This window comes from Pelobates fuscus, chromosome 3, assembly GCF_036172605.1.
Source record: "Pelobates fuscus isolate aPelFus1 chromosome 3, aPelFus1.pri, whole genome shotgun sequence".
Classification (NCBI taxonomy): Eukaryota; Metazoa; Chordata; class Amphibia; order Anura; family Pelobatidae; genus Pelobates; species Pelobates fuscus.
Window position 1 is genome coordinate 369,547,492 of NC_086319.1, and position 14,256 is coordinate 369,561,747.

The 14,256-nt window shown below is 44.3% G+C and overlaps 1 protein-coding gene across 3 annotated transcripts in view; it reads right to left on the minus strand.

Moving 5' to 3' along the window:
• The window catches only part of VPS13C (vacuolar protein sorting 13 homolog C), a 168,624-nt gene that overhangs the window by 148,289 nt on the left and 6,079 nt on the right, over positions 1–14,256 (minus strand). For all 3 annotated transcript variants that reach the window (XM_063449388.1, XM_063449387.1, XM_063449389.1), the window contains exons 2-3: positions 10,781–10,824; positions 10,381–10,423 (exon numbers count right to left, since the gene is read on the minus strand). In XM_063449388.1, the coding sequence (XP_063305458.1) occupies positions 10,381–10,423; positions 10,781–10,824 (87 nt within the window). The remainder of the gene's footprint in view (positions 1–10,380; positions 10,424–10,780; positions 10,825–14,256) is intronic.

The window sequence follows — 14,256 nt, forward strand, 5'->3', positions numbered from 1 at the left end:
CCGGGATACCCCCCACCGGCCTGAGGGGAAGGAGCGGGGCCGTTGCGCCTGCTGTCTCAAATTAGCTACTGCTTGTCATCCATTATAATTCAGCAGTCTGGGTGTCTCCGATGCATCATACAGGCTCTTTCCACATTCCCCAACCAGAACAGGGTCTGTCATTGTTAGTGCAGGATGTAGGCCCGAGGCTCCAATAAAGCCTTTTCCCAGGTGAGATCCATATCAATCGAAAGCAGGCATACTCCTCTGCTTGTTTCTGTCATGTCTGCCGGTAACTTATGAGTAATTTGCTAGATTTTGAGCGTTTTTTCAGGTTTTAGGACAGGAGCTCTCAGAAATGGCTGCTGACCAGCTCCCAGGCCTGGCCCCGCCCTCACTTGCGTAATTCAGTCAAAGGGAAAGAATCGAGAACTCAACAAAAGTAATAAACCCTCAAATAACTTCCATGAAGTTTAGTAAATCCATACGATTCAGATAACACAAAAAATAGAATATATTGGCACCATGCTTTCACGTCAATATTTCTGCTGTTCCATGGACTTCCGGTGGGAGAAACGATTTGGGGTACATTTATCAGAGTATTGTGGTCTGAAACATTCTCCTCCACTCTTACATCAATTTTCAGAACCTGATACTTTGATAAATATCCTCATGTGTGTACATTCGGTGTGTGCCTTTTAAGGATCTTATTTATCCTAATTGTCCAAGAGTTGGGTAGCAGATGTAATAGTTCTAAAGGAAAAGAAAGTACATAGCCAACACATTCTTCATTATAATAAACATAGTACATTTTGTAAGAAACATTAAAAGCACCACTTTACAACCATCAAGAACTAGAGTTGGTGAGGAGTATCCAAATTCAAAAGGCACTTTATAAAAAGTGGTCATTTCTATGAGAATCAGCACTTTTATCATTAATTAATAATTAAAACATCCAAGGAGATTTCTTCTAGCTTCAATTAGCTCCCCTGAGCTAATAAAATTGTCAGGCACACTCTACTTAAGTGCGTTTGCCTGCCCTTCACATACCTCCTTGGCGCCTTCTCAGACCGTAGATAAGACTAGCATTGCACAAGCATACGCACAAACAGAATATTCAGAGACTTCTCAATAAAGGTGTCAATGTAAAGTCTCTTCTGGGCAAAAAGGGGAGGGCTTGCAAAACTGCACCTTTTACAAGCTATTTAACTATATACCCCCATGCATGTATTAATTGGGACTAGATCTTCTACGTGGTGATTTGTATGTTTTTGCCCATATGAGCAGTGGAGCGTCACTTTTAATAGACTGTTCCCAGTATCAAAAGGGGTCTCTATTGCACTTGCAAAAGTGATGACAAGTAATTAACTTACTGTGGCCTGTAGCAGATTAACATAATTAAAATAGCATGGGGACCAGAGGACGGAGCCAGCAGCCATCCTAGTCAAACACACATGGATAGATAGATGCAATCATATACCCAAGCATGCTAATGCTTCCACAGTTGGTGAACGCCGACACTATCATCAGATTTCAAAACATCAAAGACAAAATTGTCTGTCTACTGTTTAACACAAATCCCTGTACCGGTTTGAGGATAGGACATTATCGTTCTTCCCAGATCGATCACATTCTATGCTGGATGGGCTTACTCAACATAAGGTAGTTGCCCACGATATCTCCTGATTCCGCAGTACTCTCGGACTTTAAAAGTTTATGAAAATTGAGATTACCTCCATTATCAAGGAGAATACCATCCCATCGAAACATAATAAGCAACACTCCTCCTTGCCCGTATCACAGAAAGTCACCTGTGACCTGGCAGCCTATAAACCATAACCAAACTCGACAACTGCAACATGAATCTCTAGTTCTATGCTAGAAATAGGGATTGGGTTTCACTTTATTTGTTCAGTTTCATTTATTTTTGAATAAAGTAGTTGTTTAATTGCTGTAACAACAATGCATTACATTACAGGCCATGTGACAGATTCTAGCTAAATTAAAAAAAAATACTAAATAAAAATTTAAAGGGCAATTGTCTACTGCCTATATTCTAATAATTTCATCATATTTTGAAAGGAATTGCTCTTTTGCAAATATATGTGCGTCTTATGGAGCGAATATGAAGCTTTACTTACCTGTCTTGTAGCGTTGTCCGGCAGCACAGGGCGCACCGCGGTACTGGAATTTCAATTTCAGGTTCCGGTTTCCCGCGGGACTGAAAGGAAGTGTGCACTCAGTGTGCACACTTCCTTTCAGTCCCGCCGGAAACCGGAACCTGAAATTGAAGTTCCAGTACCGCGGTGCACGCTGTTAAGTCGGCCAACGCTACAAGACAGGTAAGTAATTATGGCACACTATGGGACAGGGAGAGGGGAGGGGGGAGTGATACTATGGGAGGGAAAGTGCACTATGGGACAAGGGAAGCTGGGGAGAATACTATGGGAAGGGGGGGAACACTATAGGATGAGGAGAGGGGGGACACTATTGGACAAGGGGAGGGGGGGAACACTATTGGACAAGGGGAGGGGGGAACACTATGGGAAGGGGGGAGAACACTATTGGATGAGGAGGGGGGGAACACTATTGGACAAGGGGAGGGGGAACACTATTGGACAAGGGGAGGGGGGGAACACTATGGGAAGGGGGGAGAACACTATTGGATGAGGAGGGGGGGAACACTATTGGACAAGGGGAGGGGGAGAATACTATGGGAAGAGGGGAGAACACTATTGGATGAGGAGAGGGGGGAACACTATTGGACAAGGGAAGGGGGAGAATACTATGGGAAGGGGGGGAACACTATGGGATGAGGAGAGGGGGGAACACTATTGGACAAGGGGAGGGGGGGACACTATTGGACAAGGGGAGGGGGGAGAATACTATTGGAAGGGGGGAGAACACTATTGGATGAGGAGAGGGGGGGGATCACTATTGGACAAGGGGAGGGGGGGAGAATACTATGGGAAGGGGGGAGAACACTATTGGATGAGGAGAGGGGGGAACACTATTGTTCAAGGGGAGGGGGGTTAAAGAACACTATGGGACATGAGAGGAGGGGTTAAAAATCACTATGGGACAGGGGAGAGGGGGCTAAAAAATCACTATGGGACAGGGGAGGAGGGGTTAAAAATCACTATGGGACACGGGAGAGGGGGTTAGAAATCACTATGGGACGGGGGGGGGGGTTAAAGTTCATTATGGGACAGGAGAGGGGAGTGGGTGGTAAGGAACACTATGGAACAGGGGGGAAACAAAATATTCTGAACAAACTTTCCAATAGTAAGAAACACTATGGGACAGTTTGTTCAGAATATTTCTTTTTTCTAGGTTTCCTCCTCTAAAAACTAGGTGCGTCTTATGGTGTGGTGCGTCCTATGAAGCGAAAAATACGGTGCATACACCTTGGGTTAGTTTTTTGTGGTCCTCCCTGCTGCCGGGAAGACTATAGAAACCCCCAACGTTTAAACACTGTCCGACCCATGTTGGCTGAAGGATCCTGTCATATACTAAGGGTAGGGGTGAGTTTTTGGATTATTTTATTAAAAACATGTTTTGAGGTGTCATTTTTACTTTAACAGAAAACAAAATAAATCACTTGCCAATAGCTAATTTTTAGTAAGTGATTTGATTTTAAATATAGGATTATAACTATATGATATTTAAATATCAGCTTTTACTAAGCAGAACACAAAGGAAAAGGGTAAAAGTAAAATCACCATAAAGAACAAGCTGTCCAAGAGGGATCTTCAGAAGACTGAGAGCAATATCATAAAGCAAACATTCCATTCCTTTTTCTTCCAACCATATTGGGTTTTTGAAATTCCCAAAAAGGGCGCACAAAGAAAATGATTAAACTTAATGAATCACTGAATAAAACAAGAACTTCTGACTTGGAGACGTTATACTGCGGCAGCATAAATCTGACCTACTCAAAATACATTTCTAAAAATGGGATATTCACGAGGGCGGAGCCTAACTGCCAAGGCAAACAGACACAAGACCCGAGAGCTCTGAGCAAAAACTGAGAAAATAACCCAAAAAGCGACTGATAATACCCCTAAAACAACGCTGACCACGGGCAGGAACACCTTAAGCCACCATGGGACGCAAAAACAAGAAGCAAGCACAAGATAAACCAGCCCCAGGACTCACAATTGGGGAAATGTGGCGACAGGCACGCAGCCCGAGCGGACCCAATATGGCGGCTCTCCACGGAGGCTGCACGGACCTCTCAGATGATTACTCGGAGGACGAAGATGAGGAATATCTCCTCAACCCAGAACCACAGCCAAAGGCAAAACCCAGCAAACCCAAGAAAAGCCCTGATGCCGAACTGGTGACTACGGGGGTACTGAAGTCCCTGCTGCCTGACCTACAGAAAAACATCCTAGCAGATGTCACAGCACTACGGGGAGAGCTGCAAGGCCTGACAGGCCGCATTACAGCGCTGGAGGAATCCTCCCAAGAACAGCAGCGCACCATAACCCAACTGCAGAACGACATGCAGGATCTGCGCCGCCAAAATGAGCTGTACGGGCGACGCTTCGCAGCCCAAGAGGACACTAGACGAAGACTCAACATAAAGGTCAGAGGGTTTACGGAGGGGTTACCAGAGAAGGAATTGCCGCGCACGATCAAGCGCATGCTAACTGCAATTCTACCCCCAGATCAAGCCAATGCTATCACGCCTACAAATATCTTCAGAGTCCCGAAACCCGCTGGGGCCCCAGACACGGCCACTAAAGACACCATCCTCACCTTTGCTAATGGGTCAGACAAAGCGAAGGTCCTCTCAGCGGTCCGGGGTAAAGCCCCCATACAGTTCGAAAACGCAAACTTGACCTTCTACGCCGACCTGTCTAGCGGAACCCTGGCATGGCGCAGGTCACTCCGGCCCCTCACCTCCAGACTCCAGCGCAGTAATGTACCATATCGCTGGCGATCCTCACACATGCTCCTAGTGCAACGTGGGGAAACTACACACTAAATCTACAGCGAACAAGATGCAGAGACATTCCTACAAACCATGGGACTGCCACAGGACATACTCCCCCAGGAGGGACCCCGGGCGAGCGCCGACCCGACCCACAACTGGGACCCGTCAAGAAGTGCCCCGTTCAGACCGCGGAGCACCACACCGATCAACTACGCCTCGGTTACCACGTAAATGGGACTGAATCCCAGAACAAACCTCAGCAATCCCAAAACATGCCCACACTCTCATACCGAAACATGGAGTACCACACCGGAACACCTCTAATGCCTCTTGATACACCGACTAACGAAACCAACACCCAGGACCTAGAGGACTCTTTCCTTCTCTCCTGCTCTAACAAGACCTGAGCCTTGGTTACCCCGGGAGACTCTGAAACTACGATTCTCATGCCAAAGATGGTCCACCTACAGCATTATGTACATAGTTGTTGCCCATTTAAAGGTCAACTAATCTACTCATTCAGCTTTTCACACTTCTCAGTCACACAATCACCATTTGCTTTGGCCTGCTCTATTCTGCAGTAGCATAGATAAATCCAAGATATCATGGCACATATCTAACAGTAAAGCGCAGTAGACATACCCACACTCTAAACCACGCTGACACTACCTTCCAACTCCCACGCACGACACCCAGAAAACCTATGTACCCTCTTTAGTAGGGTTAGTGCACTGTTCTAACAACGCTATTGAATTTCAGTTTTCTATATATAAGCAAAGTTAATCTAGCAACGCAAAACGACAGATACCTTAAGCCATAAGTACATGTGTCTGGCGTGTTACCACTAAGGTTAGGCAGTTACACTACTAGGTTTGCTTACAGCATAGTTAGAGCACCGCTCTTACATACTTACAATTTCAATTTGTGTTTTAAGCCAAATGTTTAAGCCTGACTTAAAATAATCAGCAGCGGTACACGGCACCACACCCCAGCGAACACCTTACCTGCACCTGGCACATCACCATGTCTGAGCTGCAGGCTCTCTGGACACTGACTACACCATGGGGCTATGACTTGCCCCGAACTGGCAAGGGTTAACCGGGCCTCGGGTCCCCCCTTTTCAGCAAATAACCATCTTCAGGGTTCTTGTTATTCATATTTTATTTTTATTTTTTTACTGGGCCTCGACACGGCTGTCACGGGAATCCAACCTTTCAGTTAAGGTCATCTCTGTACTGTGATGCTAGGGATAGTTATTTGCTTATTTTTTCAATTATATCATCTTATGTTATTTACACCAGTACCCCGCAGTACATGTTAACACATAAAATAACTACTTGGTTTAAACTTTAAGTTAAGGGTTAAATAGCAGTCCACATTGGCGTGCCGACTATGGGAGCCGGTTGTCCTTCCCAACGCTTCTCAACGCATCCAAGTAATCCCTGCGGCCACTATATTGCTTATTGTATGCAAGCATGTTTAATTTCCTTTGGTAGGCTATCCCTGGTGGTCACTACCAGACACATAAGCCATGCAATGTCCAGTCTACACAGTTGAATCCCATGCCTCCATTATCCTCGCTGTTAATACTACTACTATGTTTTATGCCTCAGTACATAACATGCGTAAATCCAGCATACCCCATATATTTTCCTATTAAGCTCAACATGAGACCGACATATCCCACTATAAGCAAAAGTGAGCTTATATACGTTACTCAGTTATATGCATACTTATACCGATAATGCGTTCACACTGATATTGCCTCAAGCTTCAGTTTATAACGAGCGTAACAAGCTTGACTACTTTACTATTTTTTCTTTTCATACTTAACATGAGACCAGCATATTTCAATGTAAGCAAAGGTGCGCTCATCTAGGATACTCGAAGCTCCATGCATACTCAACCTTGTAGGTCATGTTATTCTACGATACTCGGTTATATGCATACATGTACTGCTAATGCCTTAAGCTTTAATCTATAAACAAGCGTAAAAAGCTCGACTATTTTACTAGTTTTATTTTTATTCATATTTGTTCCTCTTATGTATAACATAATATTGCATATTTCAATATAAGCTACAGTGTGCCCATCTATGATTGTCAAAAGTTATGTGCAATCTTACTCTAGCATGTCATATTACAAAAATGTGCAAATTATCTACAAGCCATGTTTATGTTCAACCCGATGAAAAACCGCGCTTGTGAAAGCTAATGTGGCTATACAAGCACTGCTGTAACTCCTTTTGCGCAACAAAAATAAAGAATAAAAAAAAAAAAAAAAAGAAAATGGGATATTCACAAGGGAAAAAAAATGTGCAGCAGTCATAGCATTATAGAGAGTACAATTAAATATGTGGAATATAACTAAAGCTAGCAATAAATGCATGGATGAAAAAGTTATTCAAATACTTAACACCTGTGTCTAGAGTGGCATACCCAATCTCCTATGCCCGCTTCATTTGGAGGTGGTGCATGCACAGCTACTTTACCTGTTGCACAATGCCATGCCAGGTGCGGAGCAAAAGGAATTGTTAATTCTACCAAATATTTTCTCTATTCCTTTGGCTGACATTAATGCCCACCTTCCTGTACCAACAACGCCAACCAAGCATCTTTACATACCGCACCTCACCATAAGACGCACCTAGTTTTTAGAGGAAGAAACCCAGAAAACAATATATTCTGAACAAACTGTCCCATAGTGTTTCTTACTATGGGACAGTTTGTTCAGAATATTTTTTTTCTCCCCTGTCCCATAGTGTCCCCCCCTCCCCATAGTCTTCATCCCCCTCCCCTCCCCTCCCCATAGTCTTCATCCCCCCTCCCCCCTCCCCATAGTCTTCATCCCCCCCTCCCCATAGTCTTCATCCCCCCCCTCCCCATAGTCTTCATCCCCCCCTCCCCATAGTCTTCATCCCCCCCTCCCCATAGTCTTCATCCCCCCCTCCCCATAGTCTTCATCCCCCCCCCTCCCCATAGTCTTCATCCCCCCCCTCCCCATAGTCTTCATCCCCCCCCTCCCCATAGTCTTCATCCCCCCCCTCCCCATAGTCTTCATCCCCCCCCTCCCCATAGTCTTCATCCCCCCCCCCCTCCCCATAGTCTTCATCCCCCCCCCCTCCCCATAGTCTTCATCCCCCCCCCTCCTCATAGTCTTCATCCCCCCCCTCCCCATAGTCTTCATCCCCCCCCCTCCCCATAGTCTTCATCCCCCCCCTCCCCATAGTCTTCTTCATCCCCCCCCTCCCCATAGTCTTCGTCATCCCCCCCTCCCCATAGTCGTCATCCCCCCCTCCCCATAGTCGTCATCCCCCCCTCCCCATAGTCGTCATCCCCCCCTCCCCATAGTCGTCATCCCCCCCCTCCCCATAGTCTTCATCCCCCCCTCCCCATAGTCTTCATCCCCCCCTCCCCATAGTCTTCATCCCCCCCTCCCCATAGTCTTCATCCCCCCCTCCCCATAGTCTTCATCCCCCCCTCCCCATAGTCTTCATCCCCCCCTCCCCATAGTCTTCATCCCCCCCTCCCCATAGTCTTCATCCCCCCCCTCCCCATAGTCTTCATCCCCCCCTCCCCATAGTCTTCATCCCCCCCTCCCCATAGTCTTCATCCCCCCTCCCCATAGTCTTCATCCCCCCTCCCCATAGTCTTCATCCCCCCCTCCCCATAGTCTTCATCCCCCCCTCCCCATAGTCTTCATCCCCCCCCTCCCCATAGTCTTCATCCCCCCCTCCCCATAGTCTTCATCCCCCCCTCCCCATAGTCTTCATCCCCCCTCCCCATAGTCTTCATCCCCCCCTCCCCATAGTCTTCATCCCCCCCTCCCCATAGTCTTCATCCCCCCCTCCCCATAGTCTTCATCCCCCCCTCCCCATAGTCTTCATCCCCCCCTCCCCATAGTCTTCATCCCCCCCCTCCCCATAGTCTTCATCCCCCCCTCCCCATAGTCTTCATCCCCCCCTCCCCATAGTCTTCATCCCCCCCTCCCCATAGTCTTCATCCCCCCCTCCCCATAGTCTTCATCCCCCCCTCCCCATAGTCTTCATCCCCCCCTCCCCATAGTCTTCATCCCCCCCTCCCCATAGTCTTCATCCCCCCCCTCCCCATAGTCTTCATCCCCCCCCTCGTCTTCATCCCCCCCTCCCCATAGTCTTCATCCCCCCCTCCCCATAGTCTTCATCCCCCCCTCCCCATAGTCTTCATCCCCCCCCTCCCCATAGTCTTCATCCCCCCCTCCCCATAGTCTTCATCCCCCCCTCCCCATAGTCTTCATCCCCCCCTCCCCATAGACTTCATCTCCCCCTCCCCATAGACTTCATCCCCCCCTCCCCATATTCTTCTCTCCCATATTCTCCTCTCCCATACTGTCCCCCTCCCCTTGTCCCATAATTACTTACCTGTCTTGTAGCGTTTCTCGGCAGAACAGGGCGCACCGCGGTACTGGAACTTCAATTTCAGGTTCCGGTTTCCGGCGGGACTGAAAGGAAGTGTGCACACTGAGCTGAGTGCGCACTTCCTTTCAGTCCCGCCGGAAACCGGAACCTGAAATTGAAGTTCCAGTACCGCGGTGCGCCCTGTGCTGCCGGCCAACGCTACAAGACAGGTAGGTAAAGCTTCATATTCGCTCAATTTCCCCTCACTTTTGAGGGGAAAAAAGTGCGTCTTATGGAGCGAAAAATACGGTATATGTGATAGTTAGTCCAGTGTTGACAGCACTACCTTAGAATTAGAAAACCAGTGTCCAAACCCCACTCAGACAGCATTACCAGTGTGCTTTGGCAAGGTACCCAGTGATATACATCCTCAGACAGACAGCTTGTTTGAGCAGGGTCTTTCTATTCTCTAAATATCTCCTTGCTATATTTATAAATAATCTTTAAAAACCCTTAAGGACACATGACGGAAATATTCCGTCATGATTCCCTTTTATTCCAGAAGTTGTGTCCTTAAGGGGTTGCATGCTTGGTCACAATGTTATGTGTAGAAATTGTTATAACCGCCACCAGTGTGTTTCATCGCTTTATAGTTTGTCTACCGTTTCTCGACTTTGACATCAATCCTCATTAGTTTTAACAAGAATACAAACAAGTGCCAAGGTCATTGCACATTGTATGTGAATGTTCATGACAATAAATCTGCCACCAGTTTTTAATTAAAATGGATGAAAAAATTCTAACCTAGACTTTCATTTTTGCTTGCACGCGGCTTTCCATATCAGGCAGTTTTATAACTTCCTTTCTAATCCCAGTGCAGTGAAATGAAAGTGCCTGTTCAGCTATTCTTAGAAGAGCTGTGCAGATAACGAGTAGATAGATCAGAAAGAAAGAATTGTGTGATGTAGTTTAAAGATAGTCGTATCTTTACGTAGCAATTGCAGCCACATTTACTCTAACTTGTGTCGTGTAAAAATAAAATCTCTTGGAGACATTGTTTTTGTGAATGCTCAAAAGTACTTACCAATCTGCCCAGCCTTCACTTTGAAAGGCACATCAAATTCACTCTGAGGGTAAAAAAGAAAATGGGGATCAGCAACCAGGGGTGTCAGAAACAACTTGTAATTAATGCAGGTCCAGTTACAATCAGGATATAACACTAAGACATACTTGTGAATGCTCGTTTTGTGAATCCTGTACAGTGCATCAATTCAATCACAGCCTGCACGCAGAGACATGTAAAATATACTAATTAACTAATTTTAGGAATCAAGGCCCTCCTGAGATTGCCAAACCCTGTTCTGCATTTCAACGGTTTGTATGTTGTGTCTGCCCAGAGTACAGTATGGCAGAACATATTGGCACTTTATTCATCCAAAAACAGACAGACTGTTGGATACATATATTTGTCACAAAACACTCACCAGTGCATTTTCTCGGATCCTGAGGTTTTCCAGAGCAACATTTCCTTTAAAACAGAAGACAATTGGTTATAAAAATCTGTTTGCATAAATTAGCCATATGGCTCATCTAAAGCTGCCAACTACATCCATTTGCAGTGAAAACATTTAAATGGCAATGAAAAAAAAAAGAGAGAGATCTTTGAACACCACTTGTCATAACACTAAGAAACTAGTTACAGCTTCACACCATGAAAAAAAGGCTTTAATCAGATAAATCCGACATGAAATAGGACTGCTACAAGAAATATTTATGCAACCAAAAAAAAAGAATACACTTATTAAAACTCATTTTACAACTATGGATCCCAGCGGTAGAAGCCGTATATCTACTGGTTGTCCAGTTAAAGTATCAGATTAGACAGATCACACTCACCACATGGACAATTCAAACCAATCAGTGTCAACTCCCTCCACAGGGAATGTGTAAGTTATCTGGCAAACGCACAAACGGGGTGCTATGATTCATATATTCTGTCTACGTGAACTATAACTTCTATTGTAGTAAGATTGAGGAGTTTGAGGCTAAACCCGTTGTACTTTTATTAAAAATCAGCTGCTCCATCCCGACTAGAATCTTGTAAAACATGGTGAACAATAGATATCTGAGTAGGCAAGTAAAGCGTGGGAGTAAAATAATGCTCTTTGTGAAGTTCTATACAGGTAGATGGCCATTCAAAATAGTATACACTTAAAGGGGCACTTTAGTCACCAATACAGCTTTAGTTTAATGAAGCAGTGTTGGTGTATAGATCATGCCTCTGTAGATTCACTGCTCAATTCATTGCTGTTTAGGAGTTAAATCACTTTTTTTTCCCTGTTTATGCAGCCCTTGCCACACCTGTGACTAACACAGCCTGCATGAATAAAAATTGGTTTATTTTTCAATAAGAGTTGTACATCTCCTGCTCTCTAAATTGAACTGTAATTATACACAGGAGGCTCCTGCAGGGTCTAGCAAGCTATTAACAGAGCTAAGAAATTCTAAATTAAACATCATTTGCAATAAAGTGTAAACATTAGATTACTCTTTACAGGAAGTGTTTATCAGGGCTTTGTTAGGGCTGCATAAACATAGTGATCTAACGCCAAAATGGCAGAGAATTTAGCTGTGAGACTGCAGGGGCAAGATCTATACATTAAAACGGCTTCATTAAAAGCTAAAAGTTGTTTAATATGTACACCAAAAAACAAGAAAAACACACACTCAATGTCACAGCCCTGGCCACTTTACACACTTACACCAATAATAAAACAGATCATTTAAACAACAAACTAGCTTTGCTTGTTGATAAGAACCAACTGATCAGTTACTTGAGAAACATATCAATACCCAGGGGGGAATTTAAAGGGTCACTTAGAAAATTAAGAGATGTTTTACAAGTGTAAAGCTATTGCTTAATAAGCTGTATTTTTGCATCACAATACAGGTTATCAACATGCATGTTAACCCTGCCTCCTCAAATCATATCTAGCAACTCAGACTCCAAAGGCCAGAATTAGAGGCTTACACAAAAGAAGAGACTTTAAAATAATTTACAATAATTTTGGATCTGTCGTTTTTGCATAATTTTCAAAGTGTAATCTTTATATTTTTTATTTTTTTTTAGAAATAGATCAATTCCAGCCTAATGTGCCCCTTTAAAACTTCTTTTGAAGGATGTGTGTGGTCCATGGCACACACTAAATATTCACTGCCCAATGGCAGAATTAAAGCCAACATGGCTACAAGGAAAAATAAATCAAGTTTTCCATGGATACAATCTGATAATTAGTTATGCATAAGATGTTGGTACTTAAGGTGTTAACGTGCTGAATTGTGGATAGCATGTAAGCAATCTTACCCCTTGAAGGACAGAGGTTATTGTACAGGTTCTGAACCAAAACAAAAACTTAAATTTGTGCGGTTTGTTTGTTCCATTACAATTTAAGGATTTCTCTTTTTTATTTTACAAAAAGTGGATTTTGATAAAAAAAAAAAAATATTTATTTTTTATAAATTAACCTTCTTTCATCCTGCAAGCTGTCACTTTTTCTGTTACTTCCTGGTTGTTAAGCGCAGTGGAGCTAAACTCAAAAGACAGCAATTGCCCAGTGCACCTGCCTGGCAAAGACTTCTCATTGACCTAAATTGGGAAGTCTGTGATTGGACAATCACAGAAAGTCTGACCTGGGTTACAAAGGGAAGTCAATCAAAGGCTTTAGACAAGAGATTTAGCGATTTTTAGATATATCCCAAAACTAATTACATGCATTTTTTTTTTTTTTTTTTTTACTTGGGCAAATGGAGTCTCCTTTTAAGTGTGAACTAAATGTTAAAAATGGGATGGGGAGGGAGGGGAATACATTTCACATTTTTGCTTATAAAATAATTTTAAAAAAAACCTCAAAATAGATTTGCAGATCAGTCCGGTATATTTCACTACTAGTCCTATTTAGTCGCACGGAAGACTCATTTACCAGGTGAAACTTACACTTCAGATATTACTTTATATTTTGTTAAAGGGTTACTCAAACTACCATGCCCACTTATGATTTTTAAAGTGGTCATGGTGGTAGGGGTCTAGATGTGCAGAGTTTCAGCTTGAAACACTGCACATCCAGAGATATATTTGTATATATATATTGATATATTATGTGCAGAGGGCAAGTCGCACCCTCAGCAAATGGGACTTAGGCAGCCCAGAACTCTGTTCCAGAGAGCCTAAAGTCAATTCTGTGCATAATTGGCATTTGTCATCATCGCACACTGCTGACAGATGTAACAGTCAGAGCCTGCAAGGGAGAAGCTTTCGTCTTCCCTCCCACACAGAGGAAAGCCCTCACTCCTCCCAAACCAAATCTGTTATTTAATTTTTTTATTCATACCCTCTCATGTTCCATGCTCTCCCTCCCTCTACTCTTAGGGGGTTTTAGAGAGCACGCATGAGCGCTGAGCCCTTTTAATCCTCTAATGGGGTGCGCTGAGAAGTGCCACGAAGCTTTGTCAGGCACTGGATTGAGATAAGTAAAACTTCTAAAATGCTCCTTGAACGTTTGTGGGGGAGGGCATGTAAAATATTGCCAAATGGCATGGCTTGACAAATCGCAGGTGCCAGGCAGCCAGGGTAACTAGGAATTTAGTTTGGCACCTGGGATTTGTCAGCAGCAAAGGAGAGTGGAGCCAGTTGACTGGTTGAGCAAGAGTAGAGCTGGGTGGCGAGGGAACTGAAATCTTCCGGGTCTTCTTGCTCTCCTCCCTTAAGCAGTTTTGACATAAAAAAAAAAATATATGATGGAGCTCCTATTCTCAGGCAAAGTATCACCGCCAAATATTACTTCTCCTGGGATAGAGCAGCCAAAGTGATTATAGCTTGTCCCAAACATCAGTCGAGGTTTGAAGAAGTGTAAATCAGGTCTAAGTTTATTGGAAAACACACAGGCATATACAGGCACACAAA